At 46.1% G+C, this 25,503-nt stretch overlaps 1 protein-coding gene across 6 annotated transcripts in view; it reads right to left on the bottom strand.

Annotated features, from left to right (window-relative positions):
• The window catches only part of LOC118385569 (disabled homolog 2-interacting protein-like), a 235,590-nt gene that overhangs the window by 26,096 nt on the left and 183,991 nt on the right, over window positions 1–25,503 (bottom strand). For all 6 annotated transcript variants that reach the window (XM_052521327.1, XM_052521326.1, XM_052521325.1 and 3 more), the window contains 3 exons: window positions 19,499–19,652; window positions 18,056–18,154; window positions 16,088–16,642 (listed from right to left, as the gene is read on the bottom strand). In XM_052521327.1, coding sequence (XP_052377287.1) covers window positions 16,088–16,642; window positions 18,056–18,154; window positions 19,499–19,652 — 808 coding nt within the window. The remainder of the gene's footprint in view (window positions 1–16,087; window positions 16,643–18,055; window positions 18,155–19,498; window positions 19,653–25,503) is intronic.

Here is a 25,503-nt window from a genome sequence, read left to right as displayed (position 1 = left end):
TGGCTTCCCCAGTGGTTTTACACACGCACTGCTACTGATTAATTGTTCATTTTATTTTGTATCAACTTCACCAGAAACAAAGCGAGCCACATGGACTCCCTCTCAAGGTAAATCCGAACTGCTTTTCCCCGTTTTACAGCATCGAGTCTCTAACGGCCGCATTGGCAACTCCATCTGGAACTAACCCATCAGGTTGCCACACGTTCTTAAAACAAATATATTGTCGGTGAAAAAAATGCCATGAAAAGGAATTCATGATCAAATAAATATTGATATAAGGTACAGGAGCTCTCTGCTTAGGCTGCTGCTAAGGCGCCATGGCCCTGCGTTTCATTTCACGTGTTGATACATTTAAAAAACAAATCAACTGACAGAGAAAAAGTGTCCTTTTTCCGGCCCATTTCTATTTCCATTAGCAGTCGAGTGAGAAAGTGAGACTGTGTGTGTGTGTGTCACAGTGCCAAGCCCTGCCCATAGCAGTGTGATTACAGCTCACACTGTGATAATGGTTTGTCTCATTCTTCTGACGCAGTCATGGGGGAGTCTGTATTATCTAGCACACGCACTTGCACACGCACGCACGCACGCACGCACGCACGCACGCACGCACGCACGCACGCACGCACGCACGCACGCACGCACGCACACACACACACACACACACACACACACACACACACACAGTAATGGCAAAATGAAGATGTGTTATCAAAATCATCCACAAAAGCCATTCAGTATAAACTAACCTAGCTCAGAACCATACTACCGGACAAGCGGAGAGCTAGTAGCACATGACGGTGATGGCTAAATGGGCCTGTGGCAGCAGGGCTGTACGTTAAGGGAATTTGTGTGTGTGTGTGTGTGAGAGATGAGCCCAGTTTAGTGTGAAGAGTGTGTGTGTTGATCTGTGAAATGTGCAGGGATCTGCACGGCTAGGGATAATTGGAAAACTGGGAAGAGGAAAAGGTATCATGGACCATCCCAGTCCCTGCCATCTGGCCCTGGCAAATACTTCCTAAACACTTCCAGAACGTCACTCAAACCCAATACTAGGACAGCAGGAAGCAGGGTAGAGCAGCCTCTGAAATTGAACCCTACTCCCTATATAGTGCACTACTTCTGACCAGGGCCCGTAGGGAATAGGGGGCCATTTCAGCCTAGATATGCAGCCAGTGTGCAGTTTACCAAACTAATATGCCGTTATGTCCATTTTGTGACTCAATTGTAACCCAGTATCTGCGACACACATAGGGAATAACGACAAATCTTAATAACTCTCTGAAAATGACAGAGCCGGGAAGTCTTCTTAACCAGAGAACGCCAGCAGGGTGAGAGAACGCCAGCAGGGTGAGAGAACGCCAGCAGGGTGAGAGAACGCCAGCAGTGTGAGAGAACGCCAGCAGGGTGAGAGAACGCCAGCAGGGGCAGAGAACGCCAGCAGGGTGAGAGAACGCCAGCAGGGTGAGAGAACGCCAGCAGTGTGAGAGAACGCCAGCAGTGTGAGAGAACACCAGCAGGGTGAGAGAACGCCAGCAGGGTGAGAGAACGCCAGCAGTGTGAGAGAACGCCAGCAGTGTGAGAGAACGCCAGCAGTGTGAGAGAACGCCAGCAGTGTGAGAGAACGCCAGCAGGGTGAGAGAACGCCAGCAGGGGCAGAGAACGCCAGCAGGGGCAGAGAACGCCAGCAGGGTGAGAGAACGCCAGCAGGGTGAGAGAACGCCAGCAGGGTGAGAGAACGCCAGCAGTGTGAGAGAACGCCAGCAGGGTGAGAGAATGCCAGCAGGGGCAGAGAACGCCAGCAGGGTGAGAGAACGCCAGCAGGGTGAGAGAACGCCAGCAGTGTGAGAGAACGCCAGCAGTGTGAGAGAACGCCAGCAGGGTGAGAGAACGCCAGCAGGGGCAGAGAACGCCAGCAGGGGCAGAGAACGCCAGCAGGGTGAGAGAACGCCAGCAGGGTGAGAGAACGCCAGCAGTGTGAGAGAACGCCAGCAGGGTGAGAGAACGCCAGCAGTGTGAGAGAACGCCAGCAGGGTGAGAGAACGCCAGCAGGGTGAGAGAACGCCAGCAGGGTGAGAGAACGCCAGCAGGGTGAGAGAACGCCAGCAGGGGCAGAGAACGCCAGCAGGGGCAGAGAACGCCAGCAGGGGCAGAGAACGCCAGCAGGGTGAGAGAACGCCAGCAGGGGCAGAGAACGCCAGCAGGGGCAGAGAACGCCAGCAGGGTGAGAGAATGCCAGCAGGGGCAGAGAACGCCAGCAGGGTGAGAGAACGCCAGCAGGGTGAGAGAACGCCAGCAGGGACAGAGAACGCCAGCAGGGTGAGAGAACGCCAGCAGGGTGAGAGAACGCCAGCAGGGACAGAGAACGCCAGCAGGGTGAGAGAACGCCAGCAGGGTGAGAGAACGCCAGCAGGGGCAGAGAACGCCAGCAGGGTGAAAGAACGCCAGCAGGGTGAGAGAACGCCAGCAGGGACAGAGAACGCCAGCAGGGTGAGAGAACGCCAGCAGGGTGAGAGAATGCCAGCAGGGGCAGAGAACGCCAGCAGGGTGAGAGAACGCCAGCAGGGTGAGAGAACGCCAGCAGGGTGAGAGAATGCCAGCAGGGGCAGAGAACGCCAGCAGGGTGAGAGAACGCCAGCAGGGGCAGAGAACGCCAGCAGGGTGAGAGAACGCCAGCAGGGGCAGAGAACGCCAGCAGGGGCAGAGAACGCCAGCAGGGTGAGAGAACGCCAGCAGGGTGAGAGAACGCCAGCAGGGACAGAGAACGCCAGCAGGGACAGAGAACCCCAGCAGGGTGAGAGAACATCAGCAGGGTGAGAGAACGCCAGCAGGGTGAGAGAACGCCAGCAGGGACAGAGAACCCCAGCAGGGTGAGAGAACCCCAGCAGGGTGAGAGAACCCCAGCAGGGTGATAGAACGCCAGCAGGGTGAGAGAACGCCAGTAGGGTGAGAGAACGCCAGCAGGGTGAGAATGCCAGCAGGGTGAGAGAACGCCAGCAGGGTGAGAGAACGCCAGCAGGGTGAGAGAACGCCAGCAGGGTCAGAGAACGCCAGCAGGGTGAGAGAATGCCAGCAGGGTGAGAGAAGAGACAGATGTAGTGCGAGAGGGGAGAGACGAGAATAAACAGTGGGGTACCGTAGTCTTTAAAGAACAGACGAGGAAAGAGAACGAGGCAGGGAAGAGACAAGAGGGAGAAAGAGTGAAGAGAGTGAGAGAGAGAGAAGAAATTGGAGCGAGAGAGAGAAAGCAAGTCAGAAAGAAATAAGAGAAGGAGGGTACTCAGACAGGTCCTGTGGTTCTAAGCATGTTATCCCAGAAAATCAAAGACTAGCAGCAGGAAGCCAATCAGAGAGCTTGATGTGAATGAAAAGAGAGACTTTCCGTTAACACACACACACACACACACACACACACACACACACACACACACACACACACACACACACACACACACACACACACACACACACACACACACACACACACACACACACACACACACACACACACACACCAGCAGCAGCAGCAACAACACATCTCTGGGTGGTGTGGCAATAGTCAAGCCACTGCTGGGGAAATTGGCAGGGATAAGGGATCAGACACACACACGAGGTAGCCTGAGGATACCTGACCTTTCCTGTGGGCAGCCACCTGGCCAACCATTAGACTAGGGGTTCTTCTTCTCTTCTCTTTACCCTGGGAGAATGTCAGCCCAATTATGATCTATTCTCCAACCTCCACCCTTCTCTCTTCACCTCCACCCCTTTCCTTTCCTTTTTCTTCCCTTTATCGCCATTTCTGGCAAATTCATACCCGATTAGAGAGGAGTTAGATGAGAGAGCAGAGGCAGAAGAGAGAGAGAGGGGGATCCGAAATGGGAGGGGGTGCAGAGAACGGAAGAAAGAGGGATAGAGAGAGGGGGGGGCATGTAGCTTAGATTCCAGTGTCTCGGGAGAAAACTATGACCCCTCCGCTCACCTAAATGTAGCAGTGTACTGACTGGGTTAGACAGGGGTGCTGGATACAAAACAGAACCTGTTCAATACATGCAAAGGTCTGATCCTAGCTTAGCAACAGGGCTGTGATGAATCTAAATCATGTGGTCCTTAGAATGGACTAGCAATACTCAAGGAATACAGAAACCTTTCGTAGGGCAGTGTGTGTGTGTGTGTGTGTGTGTGTGTGTGTGTGTGTGTGTGTGTGTGTGTGTGTGTGTGTGTGTGTGTGTGTGTGTGTGTGTGTGTGTGTGTGTGTGTGTGTGTGTGTGTGTGTGTGTGTGTGTGTGTGTGTGTGTGTGTGTGTGTGTGTGTGTGTGCGTGTGTGCGTGCGTGGTAATCACAGGGCCAGCGGAGACCAGAGTATTACTAGGAACCCCACTCTGCCTCTCTAATACGCCGAGACAAGGGCCTAAAAACAGCTCCAACCCCCCTTCCCCCCTCTCTCTCTTTCCACCACTCCTCCCTCGTTCGCTCTCTCCTCCGGCCCGCCCCCCTCCTCCCTCGCTTCAGTGCTAATGAGGAAAAACGGGACACTTTCTATATTACTGTCACATCCCATCATCCAGACTATACCTCACTACCACCACAACCTCCCATGCAGAGAGACATGAGGGAGACAGGAAGGAGGGAGTGAAGCGGGAGAGGGAGGGTAGGAGGGAGATGAGCGAGTCCGGAGAAGAAAGTGCAGCTCAACAGATCAGAGTTAATAAACGGAGGAGATGAGGGGAGGGAGAAAGTGGACGAAGGGAGGAAGAGGATAGTGGAGAGAGTGGGAGAAGAAAGTGCAGCTCAACAGATCAGAGTTAATAAACGGAGGAGATGAGGGGAGGGAGAAAGTGGACGGAGGGAGGAAGGGAGGAAGAGGATGGTGGAGAGAGTGGGAGAAGAAAGTGCAGCTCAACAGATCAGAGTTAATAAACGGAGGAGATGAGGGGAGGGAGAAAGTGGACGGAGGGAGGAAGGGGGGAAGAGGATGGTGGAGAGAGTGGGAGAAGAAAGTGCAGCTCAACAGATCAGAGTTAATAAACGGAGGAGAAAGGACACGGAAAGAGGGGAGAAGTCTATTACCTAATTTAACCAGGATTCACGCAATGTTGCCTGTAGAAAAAAAGGGCAATGTTTATATGATCCCCTTTCAAACAGTCCCATTTTTACCTCTTTCTTGTTGGCATTTGCCATTTATGCATCCAGTGCTTAGCTTGCATCGGGGAGGGCTGGGAGAAGAGACATTTAACTTTGACCCTTTTTTTGTGACCGTTGTCATGGTAACCTGACTAACCCAGCATTGATTAAGTTCTTAGATTCCTCTGACAGAATGCACTGCTATCATTTCTTTACATTCACAACCGTAAGTTAGCTATTTGTGGCGCATCATACTTAAAAAAAACTGTTTCAATTCGTTCATTTAAAATGATTTTCAAACAAGTTCCATTTTCTAACAACAGTTTGAATTGAGGTGTGTTCTGCCTCATTAATTGACATATTGAAGTAGCCCATTTCACTGTTGACGACAATTTATGTTTGAGGCTTTACTGAGCCGGACAAACTTCTCTCTTCGACTAGAGCCCAAGCACATCCCCAGTGTTTCCCCAGATCAAGTGCGCAGACGTTTGCGCAGTCTTGCATAAACTTTTTGTGACTAGGGTGGGCATTCTAGTTTCTTTATTTCTATGTTTTGGTCGGGTATGGTTCTCAATCAGGGACAGCTGTCTATCGTTGTCTCTGATTGGGAATCATACTTAGGCAGCCTTTTCCCCACCTGTGTTTTGTGGGTAGTTAGCTGTTTAGTTGCCTGACAGAACTGTGTGCTTTCGTTTTTTTTTCTACTTTGTTATTTTGTTGCGGTGTTCAGTTGTATAAATATCACGAACGCCTACCACGCTGCACTTTGGTCCACTTCTTCAGACGAGCGTTACACTTTTCCCCCCTGGCACATTTTCAGGCTGGCGCTCAGATTGCCTTCATTGTTGTTTTCCTGACAAATAGGGAATAACTTTGGAAATGTGTGTGTTTCTATCAAAGTAAGTGCCTATGCAGTGGTTCTAATGTAGCATACCGTATGTACAGAACCAGTCAAAAGTTTGGACGCACCAACTCACTCATGGGTTTATTTATTTACACTTTTTTGGTTACTACATGATTCCATGTGTTATTTCATAATTTCTTCACTATTATTCTACAATGTAGAAAATAGTACAAGTAAAGAAAAACCCTAGAATGAGTAGGTGTGTCCAAACTTTGACTGGTACTGTGTGTATTGAGCATGATGTATTTACTGTTGTATTCACGTTTTCAAGTACTGGTGACAAATAATGCATTCTGATTATTGCATAGATTGTAATGGACACGTGATGTGTGTAAAATACTTTTTTGAAGGTTGTACTGATTATAATGAGCTAAGCTATTTGGCCGACTGTGTGGCGCCATGTTTGTTGACATTCTGAAATGCATTATGGGTGTCATGTAAACGTTTGCCAGACCAAAGATGTTATAACAAAAATGAGGGTGAAGGGATGGTTCACTCATCTTTCGAATAAACTTCCGGGAATGAAGGGAAGTGAATGATGGTAGACGACACATCCTCTTCAACATGCATACTGCAAACAGACCAAACTCATCTTGTCCTCTTATTATCTTTGGTTGATGCGAAAAACAAACATACATGGCGGTGGGCACAAACTGCCCATCGGATTACTTTCGATGACTAGAAAGCGTTTTATTCAATTGTTTTGATCAATGGCGAGTTCACCCGTGGACTGATTCATTGTAAATAGTAAATGCTATTAGCTAATTCATATTATGGTTTGCCAGCTGAGAGTTAGCTAAATATGACCGCTTGTGTTTAATCAATCTTTCCTCAGTTAGCGCTAGGACTAATGTAGCCCACATTTTCCGGTTTGGATGATTGTGTTAGGCTGTAGCTACTTCTGTGAATGTCTGAACATTGCATTGAAAAACAAACTGCTCACAATCAAGACGGTAACTTGTAAGGACTGTGCTTGTGCAAAATGTTTCTGTGGAAGAAAAAAAGAAAGTGTGGCCAGCTCAAACGCTGTATGCTGCGTCAATCATAACCGGACGTTCTACATAAGCGTTTTAATCACACCGGTTTGAGAGTACACTGCAGGGACCACTGTAGAATGATCACACCGGTTTGAGAGTACACTGCAGGGACCACTGTAGAATGATCACACCGGTTTGAGAGTACACTGCAGGGACCACTGTAGAATGATCACACCGGTTTGAGAGTACACTGCAGGGACCACTGTAGAATGATCACACCGGTTTGAGAGTACACTGCAGGGACCACTGTAGAATGATCACACCGGTTTGAGAGTACACTGCAGGGACCACTGTAGAATGATCACACCGGTTTGAGAGTACACTGCAGGGACCACTGTAGAATGATCACACCAGTTTGAGAGTACACTGCAGGGACCACTGTAGAATGATCACACCGGTTTGAGAGTACACTGCAGGGACCACTGTAGAATGATCACACCGGTTTGAGAGTACACTGCAGGGACCACTGTAGAATGATCACACCGGTTTGAGAGTACATTGCAGGGACCACTGTAGAATGATCACACCGGTTTGAGAGTACACTGCAGGGACCACTGTAGAATGATCACACCGGTTTGAGAGTACACTGCAGGGACCACTGTAGAATGATCACACCGGTTTGAGAGTACACTGCAGGGACCACTGTAGAATGATCACACCGGTTTGAGAGTACACTGCAGGGACCACTGTAGAATGATCACACCGGTTTGAGAGTACACTGCAGGGACCACTGTAGAATGATCACACCGGTTTGAGAGTACACTGCAGGGACCACTGTAGAATGATCACACCGGTTTGAGAGTACACTGCAGGGACCACTGTAGAATGATCACACCGGTTTGAGAGTACACTGCAGGGACCACTGTAGAATGATCACACCGGTTTGAGAGTACACTGCAGGGACCACTGTAGAATGATCACACCGGTTTGAGAGTACACTGCAGGGACCACTGTAGAATGATCACACCGGTTTGAGAGTACACTGCAGGGACCACTGTAGAATGATCACACCGGTTTGAGAGTACACTGCAGGGACCACTGTAGAATGATCACACCGGTTTGAGAGTACACTGCAGGGACCACTGCAGGGTAGAATGATCACACCGGTTTGAGAGTACACTGCAGGGACCACTGTAGAATGATCACACCGGTTTGAGAGTACACTGCAGGGACCACTGTAGAATGATCACACCGGTTTGAGAGTACACTGCAGGGACCACTGTAGAATGATCACACCGGTTTGAGAGTACACTGCAGGGACCACTGTAGAATGATCACACCGGTTTGAGAGTACACTGCAGGGACCACTGTAGAATGATCACACCGGTTTGAGAGTACACTGCAGGGACCACTGTAGAATGATCACACCGGTTTGAGAGTACACTGCAGGGACCACTGTAGAATGATCACACCGGTTTGAGAGTACACTGCAGGGACCACTGTAGAATGATCACACCGGTTTGAGAGTACACTGCAGGGACCACTGTAGAATGATCACACCCGTGTGTTGGTTTGTGTCAAAGTCGGTAAGATGAAAGGCAACGCTTTATACTGAGGCGTTGGCGGGTGTTTTAAACATAATACCGCAATCACGTCTACCTCCCTTGAATAAAAGTACCGGCTTCCCCTTTCCGATACAAAGGAAAGGCATTAAAAAGAGAACGTCATGGTTAAGTTGGCAGGTATAAAAGGGTTATAAGAGGTTAAACTCCAGCAGAAGAGTCTCCCTGCAGACTGTCTTACCTAGCAGCACCACACTCATAAAGCCTTGTCCATCCCAGGGGTGTGTGTGTGTGTGTGTGTGTGTGCTATAGCACTTCGGAGATCAGCTTTCTTGTGTTTTCTCTGGGGCAGTAGTGAGACAGCAGATGTGTGTGTGTGATAGTGTCTGTGTGTTGGCATGTGCTTGTTTGCCGGGGCATGGTTCTTTATTGAGCCTTCAAAAAAGGGTTCTACAGTATTGAGAACCAAAAAGGGTTCTGCTACGATTACATGCCAAAGAACCCCTATCGGGTACTATTTAGAACCATTATTTGTTAGTGTGTACATGTCAACATAAACAGGAGCTGGGTACAACAACAAAGATAGCTGAATAAATCAGGACTTCGACATTGCCTGCGCCAGATGTACCTATTCAATACATCTTGTTACAAAACACTGATTATAACACACACACACACACAGAATATACTCTGACCCTCAGAATACAGAGCACATTACATTCCCGGCTATCACAGACAACAAAAATAAAAGACACAGCAAATAATTCCCTGTTGATGCGGAGATCTCTCTTTTTCTAAAGTGTTTCCATAGCTAAATTTGTTAGCGAGAGATAGTGGGAGAGTCTTGGCATTTTCCTTTAGGGCTGGGCAATATGGCCAAAATATCACATCACAATTATTTTCTCACTTGTGACTGTATTTTCAGTTTTTTTAAATAATAAAAGCTCTAAATATGCTTGAGTAGTGGTTTTAATGGGGCTTTCTCTCTTCTGATTGTTAAAATAAATACAAAATAATCATAATTTACAGCATTTTCTGACATTTCCACATTTCCTTTTAATTATCACTCCTCGCATTTCCTTGTGGTACACTGTGGAAATGATAAACAAATGAGCGTTTGTTATCATTTCCACAGTGTACCACATTCTTGTTGTGTTTGCATGCCTCTTTTGGGTTTAATAGCCAACACCATAAAGTCCCAAAGGCAAGACAGGAAGCTTTTCCAATAAACGAGTGAAGACAAGCTATTGGACAACTTCAATTTTTAATTTTTTAAAAGGTATAGAAAAAAAGAGGGCGTAGAGAGAAGAAAAGAGATTACAACAGCTGATCGATAACTGTGGCTTATAAGGGCTGAGACTCTAGGGGAGCGGACACGAACCACTCTCTCTCATCTATTCCCCCTCTCTCCTTCCCTCCCGCTCTCCTCTACCACTCCCCCTCTTCCTATGGAGGGTATAGTACAGAGCAGGGTCAGCTGGGAGCACTAGCTGGGGATGAAAATGAATCCCAGTCTTCCCACAGGGACAGAGTGAGGCGGTGTCTCAAATGGCATCTTATTCCCCCTAGTGCACTACTTGGGCCGGAGCCCTAGTGCCAGTCAGCCTTACAGCAGAACAACATCAGGGAGCTAGGACCAAACCTCTCCACATCACTGCTGTGGTAAACACACTGTAGTACCGTGATAGCTGGAGGAGGGCTTTCATCCAATGTCATCAGCTCCTTGCAGATATGAGGGGGGGGATCCCATATCTGTGTGTGTGTGTGTGTGTGTGTGTGTGTGTGTGTGTGTGTGTGTGTGTGTGTGTGTGTGTGTGTGTGTGTGTGTGTGTGTGTGTGTGTGTGTGTGTGTGTGTGTGTGTGTGTGTGTGTGTGTGTGTGTGTGTGTGTGTGTGAGTGTACACATGTGTGTCCTGACCAAGGTAGGAAAACATTATTTTTTTAAAGTCAGGACTTGTTTCATGTCCTGAATTTGTTAAAATGCTATTTTAAACTTATGGTTTAGGAGTTAGGGTTAGGAGTTAGGTTTAGGGTTAGGGGTTAGGATTAGGTTAAGGGTTAGGTTTAGGGGTTAGGGAAAATAGGATTTTGAGTGGGAATACATTTTTAATCACCAAAAAGTACATACAATTCTCAAAAACAAAGCTGTGTGAGTGTATATTTTCTGGCTCTCTTTGTGCGGGTAATATTGTGCCAGTTGTGACTTCAAAGAAGGTTCTGGATCATTTGGGTGGGTGGTTATTTCCCATGCAGACCATTGCTGGTTAGTTCCCCAGTTCCAGGTTTGACTGAAAGGGTAAACTCAAACTGACAGTTAATTCTGTCCTTCTAGCTCTCCCTTTTCCTCTCTCCTCCATCACTCCCTATTCCTCTCTTGTCATCCCTTTTCCTCTCTCCTCCATCACTCCCTATTCCTCTCTTGTCATCCCTTTTCCTCTCTCCTCCATCACTCCCTATTCCTCTCTTGTCATCCCTTTTCCTCTCTCCTCCATCACTCCCTATTCCTCTCTTGTCATCCCTTTTCCTCTCTCCTCCATCACTCCCTATTCCTCTCTTGTCATCCCTTTTCCTCTCTCCTCCATCACTCCCTATTCCTCTCTTGTCATCCCTTTTCCTCTCTCCTCCATCACTCCCCTATTCCTCTCTTGTCATCCCTTTTCCTCTCTCCTCCATCACTCCCTATTCCTCTCTCGTCATCCCTTTTCTCTTTCCCCCTCTCGCCATCTCGATACACAGTATCTCTCTATCGCAGACAAACTGTATAGCGAGCGTTGTGGTAGGAACATGTCAAATTCAAATTCGCCCCTTAGAGAGGTGTAAATAATTCTCTAGCATAAGCTACAGACACATAGTGGGAATATACTGTATGTTTATATTCTGCAAAGACGATGACCGGAACTTTTTAAGAATTCTCTTTTCTACCTCTTATTTGGTGTTTCCATTCATCTCCAGCTGCTGAAATCCTTCCCCGGTTTGACCCATCTGAACCACAGCCTGTGACTGGCTGTCATCTGTGTGTGTGTGTCTCCCAGCATAGTGTGTCTCTGAGAGTGACAGGGTGACCGCTTACAGCGATGTGACACAAGTGGGTCACCCAGTCACACGCTGGGCTCTGAAGAGTCGGTCTGTCCGATGGCCTCTCCATCACCTCTCACTGGTCCTGGCCTTCATGACATCACAATCACCACAACCATACTCTCTCCTCACCCACTAGAATTAAGCAATAAGGCCCCAGGGGGTGTGGTATAAACCCCCGAGGTGCCTTATTGCAATTATAAAAGGCTTACCAACGAATTCAGAGCAGTAGAAATAGATGTTTTGTCATACCGGTGGCTGTCAGCCAATCAGTATTCAGGGCTCGAACCACCCAGTTTATAAACAAAAACAACCTCCCAGGCCCAGAGCCAAAAGAATCAGTTGCAAAACTAGAGCACTGTTAAAGACTCAGTAGCTGTCCGCCAACAAGCATCCAAGAAAACCGTCTTGTGCTCTGAGACACTCATTAGCAGCGTGTGTGTTCATCCGTGTGTGCGATCGCACACAGCAGGTTTTAATCGATGAATCGAGCAGACTAGCAGTGCTGCTGCCCCGCAAAGACCGAATTGACCGCTGAGCAAGAAGAGGGGATGTCTGCACTTCATCTAATTAAATAACGAGAGCTCTGCTGCTCGGGGGAGAAGGAGGATAGGAAGGAGAGATGGAGGGAGGGAGGGCAAATTTGTTATCTGACTGACTGACGAAGGGCCACTTAATACTGTCTGTTAGTTTCCTTTACCTCCATGAGCAGTAAAACAGGAACAATAACAGCAGAAGCAGACACCACCTCTCTGCTTTCTGTTCTCTATGGCCAGCTGAGCGCCGTACTCCATAAGTATAAATCATAGGACTCAGATGAGGGACCTGAATAGCCTCTCAGAGACGAGGCGCCTTATTCCTACTTGCCCCAACGGGCCGGAGAAGAAGACTCAAATCAATAGTGTTTGCAAAGCCATTTTCACCGACAGAAAAGTGGATGCTGAGAATGCTGCTTGGGGGCACCCCGACACATTGCCGTCTTGTTGTTGTTGTTGTTGATGTTTGTGTGCTGCGGCGAACGCAGCTGTGTGAGTGCACTGAGAAGCTGGTCGGGTCAGAGAGTGGAACACGCCCCCAAGGGAAAGGACGGAGAGAGGGATAAAGGGATGGAGAGAGAAGCACTCGGACCTTGTGTTTTCTGGGACATTCTCAAGACAATGCCCTTAATAAAGCATTGTAACAGTATAACATTCGTCCGTCCCCTCGACCCTACCCGGGCTCGAACCAGGGTCCCTCCTGCACACACCAACAACCGCCACCCAAGAAGCATCGTTGTCCATCCCTCCACAAAAGCCGCGGCCCTTGCAGTGCAAGGGGGAACCACTACTTCAAGGTCTCAGAGCGAGTGACGTCACCGATTGAAATGCTATTAGCGCGCACCACCGCCAACTAGCTGGCCATTTCACATCGGTTCCACGTAAACACAAATTAATTGACCTCCCATCTACCCCTCTGATGTCTTGTTATGCGTGAGTGTGATCCCCAGGCCTACAACATTGAGTGACTGCCGTGACAACCAAGGCGTCCGGGGACAAAGGACCGTCAATGACAACCCCTCAAGCATCCCCTCTAGCCTTAGAACGCACTGAGGCATGAGAGAGAGAGGAAGGGAGAGTGAGGGCGTTGTGTTTTTTTATATATTTCACTCGCTTAAGCAATGTTAACATATGTTTCCCATGCCAATAAAGCCCCTTAAATTGAATTGAAATGTAATTAGAGAGAGAGAGAGAGAGAGAGACCGAGAGAGAGAGAGAGAGAGAAACCTAGAGAGAGACGAGAGAGAGAGACAGAGAGAGAGAGAGAGAGAGAGAGAGAGAGAGAGAGAGACAGAGAGAGAGAGAGAGAGAGAGAGAGACCAAGAGAGAGAGAGAGAGAGAGAGAGAGAGAGACAAGAGAGAAAGAGAGAGAGAGAGAGAGAGAGACCCCCTGACAGGGCAGGTGTTAGACACGTCTCTCCAACCCAATGACTGTAATCATAATTAAGCAGCTGATCGTGATGCACCACGCGGGAAAGTCTGTCTCCATGCTTTCTTAAGTTGACGCTGCTAATGTTACCACAACTGACTTCATTCACATCAGCATCATTAGAATCAGCAGCAGGGTGAAGGGATGAGTGAGTGAGTGGGTAGGTAGAGGATCAAAAGGTTTAGACTTGTTCTGTAGACACTACATCGGCACAGTCAGAAGACTAAATAATAAACAAGACAGACGGGGTGTAAAACAGCCAGACATAATACAGAGAGGCTGTTATTTAGGGGCTCCCGAGTGGCGCAGGGGTCTACGGCACTGCATCTCAGTGCTAGAGGTGTCACCACAGACACCCTGGTTCAATTCCAGGCTGTATCATGATTGGGAGTCCCATAGGGTGGCGCACAATTGGCCCAAAGTCGTCCAGGTAATTGGTATGCCGTCAAAGGAAAAAATTATTTGTTCTAGTTAAATTAAATTAAATTAAAAATGGAAAAGCGATAACAGAAACAACCAGCCGAATGAACTTTGGCTCTCCAGATGCTATCGTTGGCCAGACGAGATGGCAGATTCCTTCAAATGAAAAATATGATGGTCTCCACTCAAGGATTGTGTGGAGGACAAATATTTTGCAGATGTGTATTTGGTTGCTGTGGTCAAGGAGCAGTCATAGACTTGGATGAAAAAGAGAACCGGCAGATGAAGTTAATCCTCAAAAAAAAAACTTAAGAGACGAGCAGAGCAGAAGGAAGTTTGGCCCAAGGCTTAATCTGTAGCTTGTATAAAGGACAAACCACACAGTGTAAATCAGGATATGAATATACACAGCAGAGTATTAGGACTGGGTCAAATATAGTTTGGAATATTTTTTGGGGACTATTTAGTTGGGAATATTTTGGATGTGTTGTGGTGCTGTAGTGCTCCATCGAGAATGTAGAATAGGATTCTCGTGCTAAGAAATTGTACGGCGGGACAAACAACATCATATCTAAGTTTTCCTTCATTAGTTCAATCTTTTTTAGAAGGAGGGAAGTTTGCTTGTCTGACCACAGCTGAAGCCAACCAAACTAACATCCAAACGGAAAACAGCTTCACTTGAATTAATCAGTAAATACATTCTTGACCAGGCTAAATGTATCCATTTGATTCTGTCTATCCCTTTAAAAGCTATTACTGGCTTTTAAATTATTAGTCTGGTCGCAATAAACATTTGTAGAGCGAATGAGGGGAATTCTTCCGTTGGGATTGTGTGATCTACCAAACCTATAGATTTGTGGGGGGAAAATAAAGACGTCCCGGTGTAAATCAACCTTGAAACTGCTTCTCTCCGCTGGTATTAAAGTTTAACGACCTGTCTCCATTTAAGACGACAGGCAGAGGGAGGTAGAGGAGGTACGGGAGAAAGAGGAGGGAGGGAGGAGAGCGGTAAGGGAGAGGCGAAAGTTGAACACTTTTCAGGGCCCCTGTAATTAATTAGGTCTAATTAACAGCGTGACCATCTCTCCAGAGACCTATAGTACCTTTGTAACGTGTGTGTGTGTGAACCCAACCCAGAACAGCGACAGCGACAGTCTACTGTGGTTCAGCGGGACCTCTTAAGTACGGCAGTATCGACTCTAAAGTCAGAGAGAGAAAGTCAGGGAGCCTCAGCTGGAAAACAACACAAAAAAACAACACAAAGAGATAAAAGAGCAATAAATCCTTCTCTTACCGAGGCAGCAGCCAATGAATTGTGCATACGACTCATGACAGGAAGTGCAGTAGATAACCAATAAGACAGCTCGAGCAAGAGAGAGAGAGAGAGGGTGTGTCAGTGTAGACTGCTGAATGGATGAGAGATAATCTCTCCAAAATGCCCCCCCGTTGTGGTAGACTTAAAAAAGGACTAAAGTAGACATGCCAAGACTGCAGTGGGTTAATCCCAGGCCTAAGGCCTAATAACACAACAGCTGACACCCAGCACGTCTCTTCTGTTCTGTTGTGTTGTGTTGAACCTCCGTCTGTTGAACAACCCTGCAGGAGAACTAAGGAGAACCGAGGGTGGATTAAACGCTCATTTGGGATGTAATACTTCCTCTGTTGAACGAACGTGTGGCCATCTACTCCAAAAGGAAAAGGTCAAGACTCTCTGTCGAATGAACAAGAAATCACCTGTCTGACCGGGTCAAAGTAAAACAAATAAAGCTTCACTTGCCTTCAGTTTGAACATGGTTGACACAGAATAACACTGTAATACAGAACATAGGCTGAGTTCTGACACCTACATGTTGAGGATGAAAGATATTGACCTTACTTGAGCCAACACCCCTGATGCACTACCTTGAGCAAAGCATTTGACAGGAAACATTGACCGCGGATTGAACCAAAACACGTGTCAAATAAAAGTCAATGTGTACGTGAAAAAGAGTCATCTTGACGATCGCCAGTTAATATAATAATAATAATAAGCGACTCACAGCCGTGTATCAATACATAGTTCCTACCTTGGCCTTGCCGGTGCTCTGTAGAATGTGGACCAGGGCAGAAGCCATCTCCTCCTTGTTCTTCACACTGATGCCAGGCTCCAGCACGGAGCACAGCAACATGTAGTTATTGGTGGTGTACTCTGCAAACTCCTTATACATCTCCATAGGCAGGATGTTCATGCTCTGGTAGCAGGCCTTGATCCGGATCATGGGCCCCGGCGTCTTACCCTTATTGGGCGTCGGCGTGCTCACAGAGTACCACTTTTCCATAAACTGCCTCCCCGTCACCGCGGCAACGGGGATGTTGACCAGTCCAACGTAGTTGTTCTTGTCTTTCTTCTTCTTCTTGTCCGAGTCCTTGTAGAGGTGGGCCGTGATGCTTTTGACGGCCGGGAGGTTGTTGAACTCAAAGTGCTCGCCCCAGAAGACGTTGTCGGTCTTGAGCTTGCAGGTGGTGCGGGCGTACAGGGCGTCGTCCAGACACAGCTCGCAGAAGTACTTCTTCTTGGCAGGAAGGTCCTTGGCTTCGATGATCCACAGCTTCAGCATGTTCTCCACCCGCCTGCTGTTGTCCTGTGTGTGGATAGAAAGAGGGAGGGCTGGGTTTAGGGGTGGATCACAGTCCTGGGTCTAGACTCTCGTACATACTCACTGTAACTCAAATACTTTCAAATATTTGAGGGAGCGGAGAGGGGCGGTTACGGTCAGTGGTAGCGAGATCTGGATCGAATACATATCGCAAATAGTATGCAGGTATATTAGTGCCACTCGTAGTTTTCTATGGGAATGTGGTGCTTCTCTCAATAAACATTGTAGTTTCCGAGCCTTCCAAAAAATGAAAAATAACAACATATCTCAAATATTTAAAAAATACTTGAGGTGTGCTTGATTAAAGCTTGACTCACTGGAATGCAGGGAGGGTGGGTGAAGATTAGCATATAACGGGCAATTAAGATGTTAAACATCCCTCCCCAAAAATTATAAAAAATAAATAAGATGTTAAACATTAATAAGCAGATCAATAGCTGATTAAAAATGTACATGTTAATGGGCCTGCACAGTAGCTACTGCATATAAACACAGTTCATTATGCTAATTTAATTTAACCAGTAAAACAATAAACAATAACTATTTTGGATATGACACGTCATTTGACACCCAGCACAAAGACTTTCCTCCGTGTCTTAACATTTCTTTAACAATGTCTTAACATTTGTTTCCCCCGCTGATGTTTACGGACAGACATGCAAACTGACACTGTATCTAATCTGTGGAAAATCACAAAATAATTCAAAACTTGCGAGGTCGAGGTGGAAAAATTCACATCTGTGCCAGGGAGAGTATTTTTGAGAAGGAAAAAAAAATGCAAAGGTTCATGCCAAACTTTTTCCTTAAAGTTCTAATTAGCAAGTCGTTTGCTAAATAAAGAAAGATGAAAGCGGGAGAGTGCTGTCTGATTTGCATTTTTGGGGGGGGGGCTTGACGCAGGGAGCCATATGTTAGCCACTCGTCTGTCGTCTTTCTGCGCTGTTGTGATTAAAGGGAAACGTTTTGAGCCGAGAGGAAAGCGACGGTCGGGGGAACATGTGCATCTGGGACATCTGGGACACTGACAGTCTGGAGACGGTGTCCCTTTTACAGATCTGTCCCCTCTGTCTCACTGGGAGGGCCATCACATCGCCGAGGATGTACCATACTGTACCCCAGACCGTGTGGACGAACCAACCGAGTCTAAATGTCTGACTCAATGGGCTCAATTCCAATTTGGTCACTTGGCTATCTTTCCTGGGCCCGTGTTGAGTTGTGAGTGATAGGTTTGGAATCCAGACGGTCTCTGTCTGTACTTGAACTAGATTATCCCCTTCCTGACAAAGACCAACTGGTGCAACATTGTCTGGTTAAAACAACAGGAGGGCTCCAACTGTGTGTCGGCATCTATTTTGTATTTATTTGAATGAACCTACACTTGGGCCAATCATGTCTCACCTTGTTGGGGTGGACGGCCCTCCTCAGGTTCTCCATCCACTTGTCCCTTTCGGCTGACGATCGACAGGAGAAACATTTCGTTCCCGTTGAAGTGGTGACCTGAAACACGGAGAAACACAACACAGTGACTACTGTCCTTCACACTTCACACTGTCCTTCACACATCGGGGGGCAGATACAGGGCACAGGACATCGAGTCTTTCAGAAGGACAAATGCCTCACTGTTGTACAACTAATCTTATCTTGGCTTGTGAATACTAGACTACACACACACACACACACACACTCTGGACGGTGAGATGAGGTGTCTGGCTGAGGGTCGGTTAGAGCTGAAAGAGGAACGATGCGATTTGGACAGAGTACTCTGTGGGGATTGGACATGGGAGAGAACGAGAGAGAGAGAGAGAGGGAGAGAGAGAGAGAGAGAGAGAGAGAAAGAGAGAGAGAGAGAGAGAGAGAGAGAGAGAGAGAGAGAGAGAGAGAGAGAGAGAGAGAGAGAGAGAGAGAGAGAGAGAGAGAGAGAGAGAGAGAGAGAGAGAGAGAGAGAGAGAGAGAGAGAGAGAGAGAGAGAGGGAGAGAGAGAGAGAGAGAGAGAGAGAAAGAGAATATACGAGAGAGAAGAAAAAAGCGCGAGAGAGAGAGAGCGTATGCGGGAAAAAAAAGAAAGGGCGAGCGAGAGAGAGAGAGAGTGGTGTGATGAAGGTGATGGAGAACAGTAACGGCCTCTTCAGTCCACGCTAGACAATGGCTGGTTATTTTTCACTCTCAGCCTACTCACACGGTGCTCATGGAGTGCTTAGTCACTCACTTTCCTCTCCTCTCAGTGCCGCATCTACTGCCAGCAGGGCTCGTTTTAGAGCCGCGGTCCTGCTGTGTGCGTGTGCGTATGGTAATTGGGCTCATCTCAAGGCAGTGCTCCTGTGGTGTGTGTGTGTGTGTGTGTGTGTGTGTGTGTGTGTGTGTGTGACAGTGTGCTCTCAATGAAGAGGGCCTTGCCAGGTGTATAATGTGGGTGTGTGTTCAAGTGAATGTGTCTCTAGTGTTTCTCTCTCTCATTGAAGAAATATCTTTCCCCAGGATCAAGCTCAGTTTATGTGTACAAGCGTGTGTGCACTTGTGTGTCCGCGCATTTGCAGCCCCTGACTTCAGAGCAGTAGTCCTGGCCCTAGACGATGTGAGTAAGTGAGTGCACGCATGTTTGTGAATGTGCGTGCATACGCTTGTGTGTGCCCGCTTACTGGATGTGCGTCAGTGTGTCTGTCTGTCTGTCTGTCTGTCTGTCTGTCTGTCTGTCTGTCTGTCTGTCTGTCTGTCTGTCTGTCTGTCTGTCTGTCTGTCTGTCTGTCTGTCTGTCTGTCTGTCTGTCTGTGTGTGTGTGTGTGTGTGTGTGTGTGTGTGTGTGTGTGTGTGTGTGTGTGTGTTTCCATGTGTTCTGACCCTCACCTCGAAGCAGTAGTCCTGTCCGAGGATGGAGCTGTGAACAGGTTTGATGAGCACCTCATCCTCCATGCTGAGGTCCACGGCCTCCACAGCACTACCGGGGCTGAGCAACGACTCGTGGCTGCGAGACTCCTTCAGCCTCGGCATCAGATGAGATCTGGAGGGGGGAGGGAAAGGGGGGGAGAGAGTTAGTTAACACGCATGAGGGAGGGGGTGGGTGGGTGGGTGGGTGTGTGTGTGAGAGAGAGATAAAGAGAGAGAGAGAGAGAGAGAGATGTGTGTGTGAAAAGAGAAGACACTAAGTGAGGAAGAGAGAATGCCATAGGTATGCTCCTAAGTCTTTTCTCATTGTCGGCAGGGGACACCCTCAGTCCTTAGCTCAACCCTACATATGCAGGTAACTGATAAAATAATGGAAACACTTGAGTAAATGAGTACAAAGTATATTGAAAGCAGGTGCTGGTTCCTGAGTTAATTAAGCAATTAACATCCCATTATGCTTAGAGTTCCAGACACTGTGCGGGCTCGTGGGCAGCCCAACGGGGCGGCAGGTAGCCTAGTGGTTAGAGCGTTGGACTTGTAACCGATAGGTTGCAAGATCGAATCCCCGAGCTGACAAGGTAAAAACCGGTCGTTCTACCCCTGAACAAGGCAGTTAACCCACTGTTTTTAGGCCGTCACTGAAAATAAGAATTTGTTCATAACTAACTTGGCTAGTTAAATAAATAAATAAATAAAAAGGCGCAATGAATGTTTCCTTTATTTTGGCAATTACCTGTACACAGTCTTAAATCAACACACGTTCACTCACACATACTTTGAGAAATCTCTCTTTCGTCATCTCTGTTAAACAACAACTATATATTGTGTTGTGCCCTGTCTCGCCTTCGATCTACCTCTCAAACCATATGCTGTTTAATCTTATTGTCTATATACAGCGAGTGAAGTGTTGTAAAGAAAAGCATGGTCATTCAAACTCATTTTTTAGTCTTCTGTTGTCAGACGGAGAATTTTATTACATTTTCCCAAAAACTTTGGCAGGCATATAGAAAAATAATATATACAGTATATGCAAATTATTGAATGAGGAAATATAGACTCATTAAGATAGGGCCAATTGTTTCATTAATTACAGTGTTGTTTTACGGAGCTCTGCACACACACACACACACACACACACACACACACACACACACACACACACACACACACACACACACACACACACACACACACACACACACACACACACACACACACACACACACACACACACACACACACACACACACACACACTGAGCACACACTGAGTGCTCACACTCAGTACATTCAGTTCAAATAAAGGCTGACTTAAAGCCCGCATCCATCTTTCAGCCACGGAAGAATGGAAAAACAAAGAGGTTTCTTTCGGCACGGTGTTTGATATCGACGCACTTGCTCTGTCCAAGAGAGTGCTTTCTACTGCCACCTGAAAACACACAAAAGACTGTTCTGTTCAGTTACAGTTCTATGGAGAGAATATAGTCTTTGATAAGATGGTAGTGCTACAGAAGCTGAGGGAGGTTCCCATTAACACATATAAGTCCACAATCGTATCATGGCCACTTTTGATGATGTCACACCGACAGTCAACAATAGAGCCCAAATCAAAATCCTACACACATCCCATATAGCAGGGTTCCCAAACCGGATTAGCATTTTCATTGTTGGACATAATAGACTGTAACAACACCAGGAAATGAGCTCCAAGTGATTTTAATTGAAGAAATCTGTTCCCAAGTATTCCCACACATAGTAGAGAGATACGTGACCGTACACAAATGTAAGCAAGGTCTGAAATGATGTTTTAGTCAAATATTATGCATGTTTGGAATTTCTTGCTGTCAATTCGCAGTCTACAAATGATTTGTAATTATGTTCCAAATCGTCCCGCGGCTGAATCTAGTTGATGATCCCTACTATATACAGTATGATCTTATGAGACACGTATAAAGCCACTGGAAAGCACACACAATACTGGGACACTTTAAAGGCCACCACTGATGATGTCATCACACAGGGAAGAATGGTTAAGCCAGCTATAGAATCAAGCACCTGCATCAGCCAATGAAAAAAGGCTCCATCACAGGTATAATACAGACAGTAAATTAAACATAATATTCTGCACAATATTTGAGTGCCGTACTAAGCTAATTCCCGTTTGGTCGTAACCGGCTAATTAGCTCGAAGCATCCACATTTCTGTTCTCCCCCAATTTAAAACAAGATCAACAGCTATACCACCTATGTATGATAATTGACATGTATGCACTACGCCTCTTAGAGAGATCGAGATGGAGAGCTGCGCCATTTTTCCACATTTTGTTGTGTTACAGCCTGAATTGAAAATTAATTACATTGAGATTACCAGCAATGTCAAAGTGGAATTTTGTTTTTAGAAATGTCAACAAATGAATAAAACATTTTCAGCTGAAACGTCTTGAGTCAATAAAGTGTTCAACCGCTTTGGTGTGTCAAGCTTAAATGCGTTCAGGAGGGAAAATGTGCTTAACAAGTCACATAATAAATTGCATGGACTCACTCTGTGTGCAATAACAGTGTTTAACATGATTTTTTAAATATTTACCCCATCTCTGTACAATTATCTGTAGGCTCCATCCATCAAATAGAGAATTTCAAGCACAGACTCAACCGCAAAGACCAGGGAGGTTTTCCAATGAGGGAACCTATCGGAATTTTTTATATTTTTACATCACCTTTATTTAGGCGAGCTGAGAACACGTTTTCATTTACCACTGTGACCTGGCCAAGATAAAACAAAGTGGTGTGATACAGACAACAACACAGAGTTACACATGGAGTAAACAATAAACAAGCCAATAACACAATAAACAAGTCAATGACACAGTAGAAAAAAGAAAAGTCAATATGCAGTGTGTGCAAAAGGCATGAGGAGGTAGGCAATAAATAGGCCATAGGAGTGAATAATTACAATTTAGCAGATTAACACTGGAGTGATAAATGAGCAGATGATAATGTGCAAGTAGAGATACTGGTGCAAAAGAGCAGAAAATTAAATAAAAACAGTATGGGGATGAGGTAGGTAGATTGGATGGGCTATTTACAGACGGACTATTATGTACAGCTGCAGCGATCGGTTAGCTGCTCAGATAGCTGATGTTCAAAGTTGGTTGAGGGAAATATAGGTCTCCAGCTTTTCTGCAATTCGTTCCAGTCACTGGCAGCAGAGAACTGGAAGGAAAGGCGGCCAAATGAGGTGTTGGCTTTGGGGATGATCAGTGAGATATACCTGCTGGAACGTGTGCTACGGGTGGGTGTTGTTATCGTGACCAGTGAACTGAGATAAGGCGGAGCTTTACCTAGCATAGACGTATAGATGACCTGGAGCCATTGGGTCTGGCGACGAATATGTAGTGAGGGCCAGACGACTAGAGCATACAGGTCTCAGTGGTGTGTGGTACAAGGTGATTTGGTAACAAAACGAGGATCAGTAGGATTGTCAGTTTTACTAGGGTAAGTTTGGCGGCGTGAGTGAAGGAGGCTTTGTTGCAAAATAGAAAGCCGATTCTAGATTTGATTTTGGATTGGAGATGTTTAATATGAGTCTGGAAGGAGAATGAATATCCCTTTACGCTTTGGATGGTGTATCAATACACACTAGTCACCCAAGGAAGGAAACCGCTCAGGGGTTTCACCATGAGGCCAATGACAAAGAAATGAACTTTTTGTCCTGAATACAAAGCATCATGTTTGGGACAAATCCAACACATCACATCATTGAGTACCAATCTTATTTTTAAGTTTGGTGGTGGCTGCATGATGTTATGGATATGCTCGTCATCGGCAAGGGCTATGGAGTTTTTTGAGGGGGATAAATTATGAATTGAGCTAAGCACAGGCACAATCCTAGAGGAAAACCTGGTTCATTCTGCTGTCCAGCAGACACTGAGACAAATTCACATTTCAGCAGGATAATAACCTAGAACATAAGGCCAAATATAAACTGGAGTTGCTTACCAAGACGACATTGAATGTTCTTTAGTGGCCTAGTAACAGTTTTGACTTATATTGGCTTGAAAATCTATGACAAGCCTTGAAAATGGCTATCTAGCAATGATCAACAACCAATTTGATAGAGTTTGAAGAGTTTAAAAAAAGAATAATGGACAAATAATGTACAATACAGGTGTGCAAGGCTCTTAGAGACTCACCTAAAAAGACTCAACATTTGTTTTTATTTGACCTTTATTTAACTAGGCAAGTCAGTTAAGAACAAATTCTTATTTTCAATGACGGCCTCGGAACAGTGGGTTAACTGCCTAATTCTAACATGTATTGCGTCATGGGGTTGAATAGTTAACTAATCAAGGAACACCTATGTGAGAATGCTGTTCATTGACTACAGCTCAGCATTTAACAACATAGTGCCCACAAAGCTCATCACTAAGCTAAGGACCCTAAGACAAAACACCTCCCTCTGCAACTGGATCTTGGACTTCCTGACGGGCTGACCACAGGTGGTAAAGGTAGGCAACAACACATCTGCCACGCTGATGTTCAACACTGGGGACCCTCAGGGGTAAGTGCTTAGTCCCCTCCTGTTTTTCCTGTTCAACCACGACTGTGATTCTTCACCCACAATTGAGATTCTTCAAAGTAGCCACCCTTTGCCTTGATGACAGCTTTGCACACTCTTGGCATTCTCTCAATCAGCTTCATGAGGTAGTCACCTGGAATGCATTTCAATTAACAGGTGTGCCTTGTTAAAAGTTAATTTATTTCCTTCTTAATGCGTTTGAGCCAATCAGTTGTGTGGTGACATGGTAGGGATGGTATACAGAAGATATTCCTATTTGGTAAAATACAAAGTCCATATTATGGTAAAAACAGCTCAAATAAGCAAAGAAAAATTAAAGTACTTTAAGAAGAATCCTAGAGTGTCAGCTAAAGACTTACAGAAGTCTCTGGAACATGGTAACATCTCTGTTGATGATTCTATGATACATAAAACACTAAACAAGAATGGTGTTCATGGGAGGACACCACAGAAAGAAAAAAAAACATTGCTGCACGTCTGAAGTTCGCAAAAGAGCACCTCGATGTTCCACAGCGCTTCTGGCAAAATATTCTGTGGACAGATGAAACTAAAGTTGAGTTGTTTGGAAGGAACACACAATACTATGTGTAGACAAAAAGGCACAGCACACCAACATAAAAACCACATCCCAACTGTAAAGTATGGTGGAGGGAGAATCATGGTTTGGGGCTGCAATGCTGCCTCAGGGCCTGGACAGCTTGCTACCATCGACGGAAAAATGTATTCCCAAGTTTATCAAGATATTTTGCTGGAGAATAGAAGGCTATCTGTCCACCAATTGAAGCTCAACAGAAGTTGGGTGATGCAACAGGACAACAACCCATAAGGCAGAAGTAAATCAATAAAGAACGGCTTCAAAAGAAGAAAATATGCCTTCTGGAGTGGATCAGTCAGGGTCCTGACCTCAAACCGATTTAAAATGCTGTGGCATGACCTCGAGAGCGTAAGAATATTGCTGAACTGAAACAGTTTTGTAAAGATGAATGTTTAAAACTTCCTCCTGATCATTGTGCAGGTCTGATCCACAACTACAGAAAACGTTTAGTTGAGTTTATTGCTGCCAAGGAGGGTCAACCAGTTATTAAATGCAACGGTTCACATACTTTTCCCACCCTGCACTGTGAATGTTTACACTGGTGTGTTCAATAAAATAATGAAAACGTATAATTGTTTGTGTTATTAGTTTAAGAAGACTGTGTTTGTCAGGTGTTGTGACATAGATGAAGATCAGATCAAATATTATGACCAATTTATGCAGAAATCCAGGTAATTCTAAAGGGTTCACATACTTTTTATTGCCACTGTACATAGCTTATGTAAAATTGTAAATGTTATACTACATTTTCTTCCCCGCTAATTGTATAGGTAGCCTAGTGGTTAGTGTTGGAC

Source organism: Oncorhynchus keta, chromosome 6 (assembly GCF_023373465.1).
Source record: "Oncorhynchus keta strain PuntledgeMale-10-30-2019 chromosome 6, Oket_V2, whole genome shotgun sequence".
Taxonomy (NCBI): domain Eukaryota; kingdom Metazoa; phylum Chordata; class Actinopteri; order Salmoniformes; family Salmonidae; genus Oncorhynchus; species Oncorhynchus keta.
Note: the sequence above shows the minus strand (reverse complement) of the source record. Positions and strands in the feature narration are given on the sequence as shown.